Source organism: Neofelis nebulosa, chromosome 2 (assembly GCF_028018385.1).
Source record: "Neofelis nebulosa isolate mNeoNeb1 chromosome 2, mNeoNeb1.pri, whole genome shotgun sequence".
In the NCBI taxonomy this organism is placed as follows: domain Eukaryota; kingdom Metazoa; phylum Chordata; class Mammalia; order Carnivora; family Felidae; genus Neofelis; species Neofelis nebulosa.
Window position 1 is genome coordinate 126,023,348 of NC_080783.1, and position 13,346 is coordinate 126,036,693.

General features: G+C 44.6%; 1 protein-coding gene across 1 annotated transcript in view; it reads left to right on the forward strand.

Annotated features, from left to right (window-relative positions):
* ST7L (suppression of tumorigenicity 7 like) overlaps positions 1 to 12,515 on the forward strand; it is a 105,443-nt gene extending 92,928 nt beyond the window's left edge. The window contains exon 15 of the mRNA XM_058716192.1: positions 12,276 to 12,515. Coding sequence (XP_058572175.1) covers positions 12,276 to 12,305 — 30 coding nt within the window. The 3' untranslated portion in view covers positions 12,306 to 12,515. The remainder of the gene's footprint in view (positions 1 to 12,275) is intronic.
* Positions 12,516 to 13,346: the final 831 nt, after the last annotated feature.

The window sequence follows — 13,346 nt, forward strand, 5'->3', positions numbered from 1 at the left end:
TCATTAATTCAACAAATATTTATCTACTCCTTACCAGTGCCAGACTGTGCTAGAACAGTCTGCTAGTGAACAAGGCAAAACAAAACACTTTCTGCCCTCATGGAGTTTACCTTCTACTGGGATAACACGGACAATACACAGTATACATCATAAGTAAAACATATAGTATGTTAGAAAGGAGTAAGAGCAGTGGGAAGGACAACGTTGTAACTAGGATGATGAAGGTAGGCTCACTAAGGCAACATTCAAGCAAAGACTGGAGGAGGCCAGGGAACAAGCCGGGCAGATTTTTGGTGGAGAGCATTCGCAGCAGAGGGTACAGCCAACACAGAGACACTATGGTGGGTATGCGCTGGTGTGCAAAGGGTGGCATGGGGGCAGCAAGGAGCTGGGGGAAGGAGAGGAGTTCAGCTAGGTAGCCAGGGTGGCCCAAGTCCTGTGGGGTGGGGCATAGGGGTTGAAATTGGGGGCTGGACTGGAGTTGCATAGGAGTGGGAGAGGGTTGACTGCAGAGACCAAGCAGGGCCAGCATGTAGCCACATCCCTCCCTACCAACCAGCTGACCCTTCCCTCCCCTTCTCTCCTTTCCCTGAGTCTGAAAGTATCCAGCAGCCCTTGTGTTTCATCAAAAAGACTCTCAAAAAGCAGACTCTCTGCCGAGCTTCCCTGAGAGGGACAGGTGAGAAAGGACTGGGCCCAGGCTCCTTCCTGGCTGGGCCCCTCTCCTTGGACCACTCTTTCACCTCCTCCCAGCCCAGCCCCACCCTGGTGCTGGGCAGCAGTCTATAAGGTCTGCAAGCTGGGACAGCCTCTCCCAGACTCCCCTGTGTGCTTAGGCCTGGGTGTGACTCTGGCCCTGTGTTTGTTTCTACATATGGGCCCGAGGTTGTGGGGTGGGCTGGAGATGATCACATCAGCCCTAACCGTGCGGACTCACCCACTTGGGCCCCAGACTCACTTCTGAGGCCCCTTCTTTGGCTTCAGCTGTCTTCACAGTCAAGTGGGACCGTGTCTTGGCACAACATAGATGCTCAACTATTAAAGCATGTTGCTGAGCTAAGGAGGCCCCCAGAAACATCAGCAGCTCGAAGAGGGAGGGCAGTGGATGAGGGGACAAGACTTCTCCCCAGTGCTTACAGGCTACCTTTGCTGTAGAGTGGACAACCCAAGATGAGGCTCTGCTCCTTCCTCTTCTTCCTCCCCTCCCCTCCGAGCCCCCTGGCTCCCCAGGAGGAACCCCAGGCTGCAGGAGCCAGCTGCCTGCAAGAGCTGCACTCAACCACTTAACTAGAGAACAAATACGGAGCCAGAGAAGAGGTTTTCTGGGATCTGCCACTTTGGACTTCATATCTCAAAATAAACTTTCAGTCTCAAGGTCCTAGACGCTACTGGAGAGCTCAGCTCCTCACGCGAGGGCCTGTTGTGGGGCTTCCAGGCCGAGGGTCAAGGCCAGAGGCTCAGGCTAGTGCCTGACCTGCTCCTCCCTCCCACCCCTACCCTCACTCCACCCTAATGGGAGGCAGGGGAGGAGTCACTAATTTGGGAGTCAAGTTCTCGTCTGGAGGGCACTGCATAGAGTCAGGTTGGCACTTATTGAACACCTGCTGTATGCCCAGCACTGGCCAGAGCATCCTAAATGACACAGAAGGAGACAAAGGGTCTTACTCCAAGGTGTTTTCTTGCAAATACAATAAAGCCACCCGAGGAGTGGTTCACTAGGCTTTGCTGTTCGAGGCTGCATACCGCAGATTTAGTGGGCAGTGAAAACAGAGGCCTTGGGGAAGAATCCTGGCTCCCCGAGAATCCTGGATTCCCTGGGGCAACCAGCAGAGCCAGTCCCCCTTCTTCCTCAAGGTGGCACCGTAGCCCCCTGCCTTCTCAAAAGTGGCTGCCCAAAGAAGGGTCTCCCCCCTCACCCTTGATATCTAACCTCACACTCTGCTCCCCCATGGGGACTTCCTTCACTCTCTTCTCAGCTGCGTGAGGCTGAATGATTTTGAGTTTTTACTGGCCCTTGGATGAGAGTGGAGATGAGCTAAGGGGAGTTCGGGTGGTGTGGGTAAACAGCTCTTACTCTACCCTGGTTGACCCCCGAGGAGGAGGCTCCCCCTTCCCTGGACCCCTTTGGTGATGACCTTCTCTCTTTCCTGGTGGGTGGGAGGTGGTGTGGATGGTAATGAGCAGAGAGAAAGGCCGAGAAGGGGCTGGGGGGAGGTTTGGATGGGAGTCAAGGAATTCCTGAGCCTGCTGCTTGCACAAGGAGCCCTGAGACGCTTTTCCTGAGCTTTCTTTGCAGACCGAGGCAAGTCTTATTTGAAATGGGGCCAGGTTCACACAGGCCTCCGTGCCCCCACCTCGTCTCTCCCTCCCTAGCCACCCCATGCAGGTGTCTAGGGAAGAGGAGGGAGCTTGGGAAGAACACAGGGGCTTTTAAGGGGGGTGGAGTGGGGGAATCTACACTTTGCACACCGCCTGACTGGCCTCTCCTTGGTATTTATGAGCTCCCAGGCGAGGCATGGAACGTGTCTCAAAGAGGCCAGGCCAAGAGGGCTTTGGAGGGAAGGAGCATCCAGCCCAAACCAGTGAAGGGGGCTTGGTGGGGCAGGCCAGAGACAGGGACCCTCTTCCTCCCAGCCAGTGGCCAAACAGGAGAGTAGATTCCTCCCCTAAGGGGCTTGGGAGAAACAGGGAGCTAGGGGAGAAGGGGAAGGAAGGGCAGAGGCTTGGGGAGGCGGGACCATGGGGGCGGGGCAAGGGGGTCTGGAGCCTTTTAGTGTTTTGGCTGTAATCAGACTGGAGCCAGGCGGTAGGCGGGCTCACAGCCATCCTGGGCGGGTGGCCCAGGTTCTGTGTGAGGCCAGTGGGTGTGCTGCTGGGATTCTGGGTGGTCACTGACCAGCCTAACCCCAAGGGAGAGTGGTTCCCACTTTGCCCCCAGCCACCCTCTCCCAATCTGCCTGTATCCAATAACACTGAGCTCTCTTTCTCTCCCCACCACCTGTTCTGGGTCCTAGAATGATCTGGAAGCGAGGTTTGCTTCCAGCGGACCCAAATCTGCGGAACCCACTATCTTCCTCCCTCCCACTCTGCCTTCCTCACTTTGCTCTGCTTCTTGCTCTCCCCATGTCCTCTCTGTGTCTCTCTAGGTCTGTCTCCGTCTGGCTCCTATTTCTATCATGCTGTGTCCATTCCTGTCTTTCTATGTTTGTCTCTCTGTCTGTCTTCGTTTGTCTTCTCTGTGTGTCTGTGTCTGCTGGCCTTTTGCCCGCTGTCTGAACTTCTCTCCATCTTTCTCTTTATGAATCTCTCTTTCTCTTTATGTCTCTCTCTTGTCTTTCACTCTCCATGTCTTTTCTGACTCCCTCTGTGTGTCTGTGTTCCCCTCTGTATTTTTCTGTGTGTATCTTTGTTTCTCTTTGTCTCTGTTCTTCTCTTTCTCACACCTTCCTCCATAGGCCCTGCAACACGGTGCAAAGCACACTGGACTGAAAAAAATCAGAAAAACCGTTTTCCCTCAACCCAGCCATGCATGATTCCGAGCCTGCTGCGTGCACAAGGAGCCCTGAGACGCTTTTCCTGAGCTTTCTTGATTTCCATGATTCCGAAGGTCGCTTTTGCACTCCTGGCCTCAGTTTCCTCACTGGCAAGACAAGTGGGGTGGACATCTAGTTCCCTCTGTGGGGGCCAATTTCTGTCTCTCTCTTTCTCTCTTGTTTCTTGTAGGACAGCCCACCCTGTTCTCCAAGGCCTCTGCTTCTTTGCTCCCTAGATTTGACCCTGAAGTTAGGACTCCAGCATCCTTTGGACCCCCAGTGGGAAGGAGTCTTTGATACTGTCAGCCAGCAGGCCCCCAAAAGGAGGAGGACTCCTCACTCCTTCACCCCCTCAAACATCAGGGTAGACAAGGGCCCTTTCTGGGGCCATGTCTGGCACACAAACCAGATTAGCTCATCTCTCTAATCCTCTTTGTGCTGGGGCCCCTGCCAGACAGGGACACCCACAGTGCAGAGCAAGGGTGTGTGTGTGTGTGTGTGTGTGTGTGTGTGTGTGTGTGTGTGCAGATTCTTGGAGAAAGCAAGACTAAGGTTCTTCTCCCTCTGGGTACCCCCTCCTGCCTGAAAAGCTCAAAATCAGCAGCCCTCACTCTATAAGAAACCTCATCAGGCTTGAGCCAAATCAGGGTTCTCATAATCCCAGTCTGCCCCACCTACCCAATCCTTTTTACAGCGTCCCTAGGGCTGGAAGCCACCCCTTCCTTCTCCATACGTAACCCCTGGCATATGTGCGAATGTTATATTTTAGTCTAGGAAAAGTCTGCTTCTTCCATTCCTTCTTGAAAAGCCTGGAAAGCCTGGAGTGTAAGGCAGGGCACAGGGGACATAGGGGCAAGGGCGGGTTGGGGGTGGGGAGTAGACGGTCCCTGGGTTTCACACTCCAAGTTGGAGGCCTCCAGTCCCTCTGAAGTTTCATTTGGAGAGGTCTTTCTTGGCTGATAAGATCAAAGCATTCCCTCTGCCAAATCATTACCTTATTTTCGAGGCAATTACAGAACTTATTGTATCAATTAGCCGGGTCTCCAGCTGCAGCCGGTTATCTCTGTCTGCCTGGCGCTCGCTGAAGAAAGGGTCGGCCGGGCCCAGCCAGCCGGGCCCCAGAGGAAAGGGCAGAAGCGGGGCCACGGCCCGGGAGCTGTCCGGCTGCTTTCAGCAGGGACCGGCAGGTGGAGGGCACTGGGGAGCCCTTGCGAGGACGAGGAACCCGGCGGCTTCTCCTCACGCGCCCCGCCACTGCTGCAGGAGCGCTCTTGCCCGCGGCCGTCACACCTGCACGCCTTAGGTGGCCCGGGAGCGCAAACCGGCTGAGCCTGGAGGGGAGTGAGACCCATGGGCCGGCCGGGCCAGGGCCCCGGCTCCGCGGAGGAAAGCGCTGAGTCCTCCAACATGCCTGTCCCTTCCCGACTTGCTGGTGCGTGACTCACTGTGGGCCGCGCGCCCCGCAGTGGCCTTTTCTAGAAAGGCACGGCAGGATGAGCTTCGTCAGAGTGGGCGCTCGTGCGTTTGCAGACTGGGAGAAAACCTTTGGACGGAGTGCGTGGCACGGGGAAGTCGATGTCCCCGTGGGTGCGCGAGTGTGGCCTCTGCTCCTACCCTTCCTGCAGAGCCACGCCCACACGTGGTGTTGGGGTCAAGTGGAGGGTCCCCTAGAGCTCCAGTTCTCAAACTTTGTTCTCAGATCCCTTTTACGTTCAAAAATTGTTAAGGACCCCACAGACGTTTTATTTATGGAGGTTATAGTCATCCGTGTGAAAAATGACAAGGAACACAGGAGCCAGCAGAGAGTGCTCCCAGTGGCCAAAGCTGGACAATTGGAACAACAAAATCGTTTTGGATTATAACCTAAAGTATAAATAAACATGCACGGATCCCTACTGATATAAATAAATGAATAAATAAATACAAGGGGAGGAGAGACAAATACCGCATGCAGAAGAATTCCAAATAATCTGTGTAGCTACTCCTCCAGTGTGGCCTCCAGGTTGTGACCTCCCTCCAAGAGTACAGAACAGAAAAGGGCAGGAGTGGTGGGGAGTAACTTCACAGGGCAGAAAGCTGACAAACCTCAGTTGGGTGATCACAGTCAACATCAACAGCGAAAAGTCCTGTTGATAATATGTACCCTGGATATGATGTGATGAGAATGACACTACTCCTCTGTGATTTCCCTCCCCTTAATGCCAGTGTAATCATGAGATTACACTGATTCACACCTGTTGAACCATTCTTGCCACGAAGGGATACATCCCACTTGACTATGAGATATGATCCTTTAATTGTGCTGTTGAATGCAGATTGCTGAGACTTTGTTGACGATTTTTGCATTTATATTCATCAGGAATATTGGCCTGTAATTTCCATGCAGTGTCCTTGTCTGGCTTTAGTATCAGGGTAATCATAACCTTGTAAAATGAATTTGGAAGTGTTTCTTCCTCATCAGTTTTTTGGAAGAGTTGAGAAGGCCTTAGTTCTTTAAATGTTTCGTTCAATTCACCAGTAAAGCCATCTGGTCCTGGACTTTTCTTTGTTGGGAGATTTTTGATTCCTGATTTCACTTCCTTATTAGTTATAGATCTATTCATATTTTCTGTTTCTTCATGGTTCAGTCTTGGTAGATTGTATGTTTCTAAGCATTTATCCATTATTTATAGGTTATCCAATTTCTTGGTATATAATTGTTCACAGTTGTCCCTTCTGATCCTTTGTGTTTGTATGGTATCCCCTGTAATGTCTCCTCTTTTGTTTCTAGTTTTATTTATTTGAATCTTTTCTCCTTTTTCCATTAGTCTAGCTAAATATTTGTCAACTTTGTTTATCTTAAATAAAAACTTTTAGTTTTGCTGACCTTTTCTGTTGTGTTTGTAATCTCTACTTCATTTATTTCTGCTAACCTGGGGCTTAGTTCTTTTCCTCTTCTTCTTCTCCTCCTCCCCTCCCTCCCCCTCCTCCTCCTCCTCATCCTCCTTCTTCTCCCTCTTCTTCCTCTGGTTTCTTAAGGTGTCAAGTCAGGTTGTTTATTTCAGGTCTTTCTTTTTTTCTTAATGTAGGCATTTATTGTGACAAACTTTCCTCTCAGAACTGCTTTTGCTGCATCCCATATTGGTATATTGTGTTTCAATGTTCTTTTGTCTTTTAATATTTTTTTTTTTCAACTTTTTTTTTTTTTTTTTTTTTTTTTTTTGGGACAGAGAGAGACAGAGCATGAACCGGGGGAGGGGCAGAGAGAGAGGGAGACACAGAATCGGAAACAGGCTCCAGGCTCCGAGCCATCAGCCCAGAGCCTGACGCGGGGCTCGAACTCACGGACCGCGAGATCGTGACCTGGCTGAAGTCGGACGCTTAACCGACTGCGCCACCCAGGCGCCCCTAATATTTTTTGATTTCCCTGTTGATTTCTTCTTTGATCCATTGACTGATCAGGAGCATGTTATTTAATTTCGACATATCTGTGACTTTTTCAGTTTTCGTCTTGTGCTATACCACTGTGATCGAAGTTCCTTGTTAAGATTTCAACTTTAAGTTTGTTAAGACTTGTTTTGTGACCTGACACATGATTTATCTTGGAGAATGTTCTATGTGCACTTGAGAGGAATGAGCATTCTGCTGCTGTTGGATGGAATGTTATATATATATGTCTGTTAGATCCATTTGGTCTAAACCGTACTTCAAGTCTTATATTTCCTTATCAATTTTTTGTCTGGATGATATATCCACTAACATAAGTGGAGCATTGAAGTCACCTTCCATTCTTGCATTGCTGTCTATTTCTGCTTTCAGATCTGTTGATATTTGTTTAATATATTTATGCACTTTGATGTTGGGTGCATATATATTTATAGTTGTTATAGCCTCTTGATGAGTCGATCCCTTTATCATTATATAATGACCTTCTTTGTGCCTTGTTAGTTTTTTACTTAATGTCTATCTTGTCTGATAAAAGTATAACCACCTTTACTCTCTCTTGGTTTCCAGTTGCAAAAAATATCTTATTCCATCCCTTTACTTGCTGCCAATATAAAGATTTAAAGCTGAAATCTTTTGAAGGCAGCATATAGTTGGGTCTTTTTTGTTTTTTAAAAATCCATTCAGGGGCGCCTGGGTGGCGCAGTCGGTTAAGCGTCCGACTTCAGCCAGGTCACGATCTCGCGGTCCGTGAGTTCGAGCCCCGCGTCAGGCTCTGGGCTGATGGCTCGGAGCCTGGAGCCTGTTTCCGATTCTGTGTCTCCCTCTCTCTCTGCCCCTCCCCCGTTCATGCTCTGTCTCTCTCTGTCCCAAAAATAAATTAAAAACGTTGAAAAAAAAAATTAAAAAAAAAATCCATTCAGCCACTCTGTCTTTTGATTTGAGTATTTGTCCATTTACATTTAAAGTAATTTTTAAAAATTTTTTTAATGTATATTTATTTTTGAGAGAGACAGACAGACAGACACAGAGTGAGCAGGGGAGGGGCAGAGAGAGAGGGAGACAGAATCTGAAGCAGGCTCCAGGCTCTGAGCTGCCAGCACAGAGCCTGATGTGGGGCTCAAACTCATAGACTATGAGATCATGACCTGAGCCGAAGTCAGATGCTTAACCAACTGAGCCACCCAGGCGCCCCTACACTTGAAGTAATTATTGATAGGTAAGGGCTTATTATTGACTTCTTGTTCATTGTTTTCTGGCTATTTATCATTCCTTTATTTTATCCTCTCTTGATGTCTTCCTCTGTGATTTTATAGTTATACTGGTATGCTTTGTTTTCTGTATCTTGATCTTCTATGTATCTGCTGTAGGTTTTGCTTCATTATTACTAGGATTACATGAAACATCTTATAGTTGTAACAGTCTATTTTAAACTAATAACTTTGATCACAGAGAAAAATTCTACCCTTTCATAGCCCCCTTATTTTATGCTTTTTTCTTTTAATATTTATTTATTTTTGAGACAGAGAGAGAGAGTGAGAGACAGAGAGAGACAGAGGGAGATAGAGAATGCGAGTGGGGGAGGGGCATAAGAGAGGGAGACAAAGAATCTGAAGCAGGCTCCAGGCTCTGAGCTGTCAGCACAGACATGGGGCTCAAACTCATGAACTAAGAGATCATGACCTGAGCCAAAGTCAGATGCCCAACTGACTGAGCCACCCAGGTGCCCCTCATTTTATGTTTTTGGTGTCACAATTTACATGTATCCATTAAAAAATTATTTTAGCTACAGTTATTAATAATATGCCTTTTAACCTTTATACTAGAGTTAATTGCTTTACATACCACCATTACAATAGACAATAGAGTATTGTGAACTTGACTCTATACTTACTTTTACCAGTGAGGTTTTTTTAATGTTTATTTATTTTGAGAGAGAGAGAGAGAGAGAGAGAGAGAGAGCGAGAGCACATGCACATATGTGGGGTAGGGGCAGAGATAGAGGGAGACAGAGAATCTTAAGCAGGCTCTGTGTTCAAAGTAGGGCTCAAACTCATGAACCCATGAGATCATGATGTGAACGCAAATCAAGAGTCAGACACTTAACTGACTGAGCCACCCAGGTGCCCCTGCCAGTGAGTTTTACACTTCGATGTTTTTCATGTTACTAATTAGCATTCTTTCATTTCAGCTTAAAAGCTTCTATTATCATTTCTTATAAGGCAAGTCTAGAGGTGATAAATTCCCCCAGATTTTGTTTGTCTAGGAAAGTCTTATCTCCTTCATTTCTGAAGGACAGCTTTGCTGGGTAGAGCACTCTTGGTTGGCAGTTTTTTTTTTTTCTTTTAGTACTTTGAACATATCATCCCACTCTTTTTTAGTCTGCAAGATTTCTGTTGAGAAATCCACTGATAGCCTTATTGGGGTACACTTGTATGAGTCAAGTTGTTTTTTTTCTTGCTTCTGTTAAAAGTTTTTCATTGTCTTTGGTTTTTGACCATTTTATGATAATATGTCTTGGTGAAGTCTTCATTTTCTGAAAGTATTGTTTATCATGAATGGGTATTAGATTTTGACAAGTGTTTTTTCTGCATCTATCAATATGATCATGTGATCGTTCTTCTTTAGCTTGTTGATGTGATATATTATACTCATTGATTTATCAATGTTAAACCAACCTTACATACTTGGGATAAATCCCGCTTGGTCATGGTGTGTAATTCTTTTTCTACATTGTTGATTTGATAAAGTTTCATTACGGTTTTTTGCATCCATGTTCGTGATAGATAATGGTCTGTAGTTTTCTTGTACTGTCTTTCTCTGGTTTTGGTATTAGGGTAATACTGGCCTCATAGAATGATTTAGGAAGTATTCCCTCTGTTTCTTTCTTCTGGAAGAGATTATAGAGAGCTGATATAATTTTGTCCTGAAGTGTTTGGTATAATTCACCAGTGAACCCATCAAAGCCTGGTATTTACTATGTTGGATGGTTATTAATCATTGACTAAATTTCTTTAATAGATATAGGCCATTCAGAACATCTATTTTTTGAATGTAAATTTGGCAGATTGTATCTTTTAAGGAGTTGGTCCATTTCATCCAGGCTATTGGATTTGTGGGCATAGGGTTGTGCTTTTTCTGTTGTTTGTTTTTGTTTTTGTTTTGTATCTACACTTAGGTTTATTTTTAAATTTTTTTTTCAAGTTTTTATTTAAATTCCAGTCTGTTAATACACAGTATAATATTAGTTTCAGGTGTAGCGCTTAGTGATTCATCACTTATATACAACACCCAGTGCTCATCACTAGTGCCCTCCTTAATATCCATCATCTATTTAACGCATCCCCCCCCCCACCTCCCCACCAGTAACCATAGTTTGTTCTGTATAGTTAAGAGTCTGTTTCTTGGTTTGCCTCTTTTTTCTTTCTTTCTTTCTTTCTTTCTTTCTTTCTTTCTTTCTTTCTTTCTTTCTTTCTTTCTTTCCTTCTTTCTTTCTTTCTTTCCCTATGTTAATTTGTTTTGTTTCCTAAATTCTACATAAAATTGAAATCATATGGTATTTGTCTTTCTCTGACTGACAGACTTGGCTAGCCTTATACTCTCTAGTTCTTTGCACATCATTGCAAATGGCAAGATTTCATTCCTTTTTATGGCTGAATAATATTCCATTGTATATATACCACATCTTCTTTATCCATTCATCAATCACTGGACACTTGGGCTGCTTCCGTATCTTGGCCATTGTAAATAAAATTGCTTATAAACATAGGGGTGCAGGTATCTCTTTGAATTAGTGTTTTTGTATTATTTGGGTAAATACCCTGTAGCGTGATTGCTGGGTCATAGGGTAGTCCTATTTTTAACTTTTTGAGGAACCGCCACTGTTTTCTATAGTGGTTGCACCTGTTTGCATCCCCACCAACAGTGCACGAGGGTTCCTATTTCTCCGAGTCCTTGCCAACACTTGCTATCTCTTGTCTTTTTGATAAGAGCCATTCTAACAGGTGTGAGATGATATTTTGGCTTCAACTTACATTTCCCTGATGATAAGTGATGATGAACATCTTTTTATATGTCTATTGGCCATCTGGATGTCTTATTTGGAGAAATGTCTATTTATATCTTCTGTCCATTTTTAATTGGATCATTCATTTTTTAGGAACTGAGTTTTATAAGTTCTTTGTGTATTTTCGATACTAACCCTTTATTGGATATATCATTTGCAAATATCTTCTCCCATTAAGTAGGTTGCCTTTTAGTTTTGTTGATTGTTTCCTTTACTATGCAGCTTTTTATTTTGATGTAGTCCAAATAGTTTATTTTTGATTTTGTTTCCCTTGCCTCAGGAGACATATCTAGAAAAAAAAACTGCTTCGGGCATGATTTATATTTAAAAAATTTATTTTGGGCACCTGGGTGGCTCAGTTGGTTAAGTGTCCGACCTAGCTCATGTCACAATCTTGTAGTCATGAGTTCAGGCCCCGTGTTGGGCTCTGTGCTGACAGTGCAGAGCCTGGAGCCTGCTTCAGATTCTGTGTCTCACTCTCTGCCCCTTCCTTGCCCACGCTCTCTCTCTCTCTCAAAAATAAATAAATTTTTTTAAAGTTTATTTATTTATTTTGAGAGAAAGAGAGGGATTGGTGAGGGGCAGAGAGAGAGAGGAGAGAGAGAATCCCAAGCAGGCTCTGCACTGTCAGTGTAGAGCCCATGTGCAGTTCGATTTCACGAACCGTAAGATCATGACCTGAGCCAAGATCAAGAGTTGGATTCTTAACTGACTGAGCCACCCAGGTGCCCCTAAAAATTTTTTTTGATGTGTGTTTTATGGCCCAAGAATGTAGTCTGTCTTGGTGAATGTTCCATGTGAACTTGAGAAGAATGTATATTCTGCTGTTGTTGGATGAAGTGGTCAATAGATGTCAATTATAACCAGTTGATTGATATTGCTGTTGAATTAAACTATGTCTGTACTGATTTTCTGCTTGCTGTATCTGTCTATTTCTGATAGTCTGGTGTTGAAATGTCCAACTGTGATTTGAGATCTATTTCTCTTTGCAGTTCTATCAATTTTTTCTGATGTAGTTTGATGCTGTGTTGTTAGGCACACACATATTAAGGATTTCTAAGTCTTCTTGGAAAGTTGGCCCCTTTATTATTATTATGTAATACCTCTCTTTATCCCTGGTAATTTTTCTTACTTTGATGTCTGCTCTGTTTGAAATCAATGTAGCAACTTCTGCTTTTTAAAATGAGTGTCAGCATGATATAGCTTTCTTTATCCATTTACTTTTTTTTTTTTTAATGTTTATTTGTTTTTAGGATAGAGAGAGACAGAGCACGAGCAGGTGAAGGGCAGAGAGAGAGACACACACACAGAATCCGAAGCAGGCTCCAGACTCCAAGCTGTCAGCACATAGCCTGATGCGGGAACCCATGAACCGTGAGATCATGACCTGGGCCAAGGGCGGATGCTTAACCGACTGAGCCACCCAGGTACACCCTTTATCCATTTACTTTTCATCTATGTCTTTATAATTAAAATGGATTTCATGTAGACAACATACAGATGGTCTTCTTTTTTTATCCACTCTGGCAATCTTTGTCTTTTAATTGGTGTATTTAGACCACTGACATTTAAAGTGACTATTGATATAATTGGATATTTGCTTCTGTATTCTATTTGTTGCCTTGTTCTTTGTTCTTATTTTTGTCTTCTGCTCTTTTTATGCCTTTTGTGGTTTTATTTTTATTTATTTATTTAAAAATATTTTTTAAAGTTTATTTATTTTGAGATACAGAGAGAGCGGAGGAGGGGCAGAGAGAGAGGGAGAGAGAGAATCCCAGACAGGCTCGTGCTGTCAGTGTGGAGCCCGATGTGGGGCTCAAACTCACGAACCATGAGATCACGACCTGAGCCGAAATCAAGAGTCGGACACTTAACCAACTGAGCCACCCAGGCACCCCTTGCCTTTTGTGGTTTTAATTGAACATTTTATATGATTCCATTCTCTGTCCTTTCTTAGCATATCAATTATACTTTTTTTAGGGTTGCCCTAGAGTTTGCAGTATACACTTACAACTAATCCAGGTCCACTTGCAAATAACACAATTTGGCTGCACAGGTAATATGAGTATCTTTTAATAACACAATCATCCTCATTCTTCCCTCCTGTCCTTTGCATCATTGTGTCATTCATTTCACTTATATTGAAGCGTACATAAGCATATGTATGTACTTAAGCAGACATAATCAAATACATTAATGCTATTATTTTGAACAAACTTTTGTTAGATCAATTAAGTATAAGAAAAATAAAAATTTTTGACTTTCACCTATTTTCTTTTCTGATACTCTTCTTTTTTTTTTTTTTTTTTTAATTTTTTTTTTTT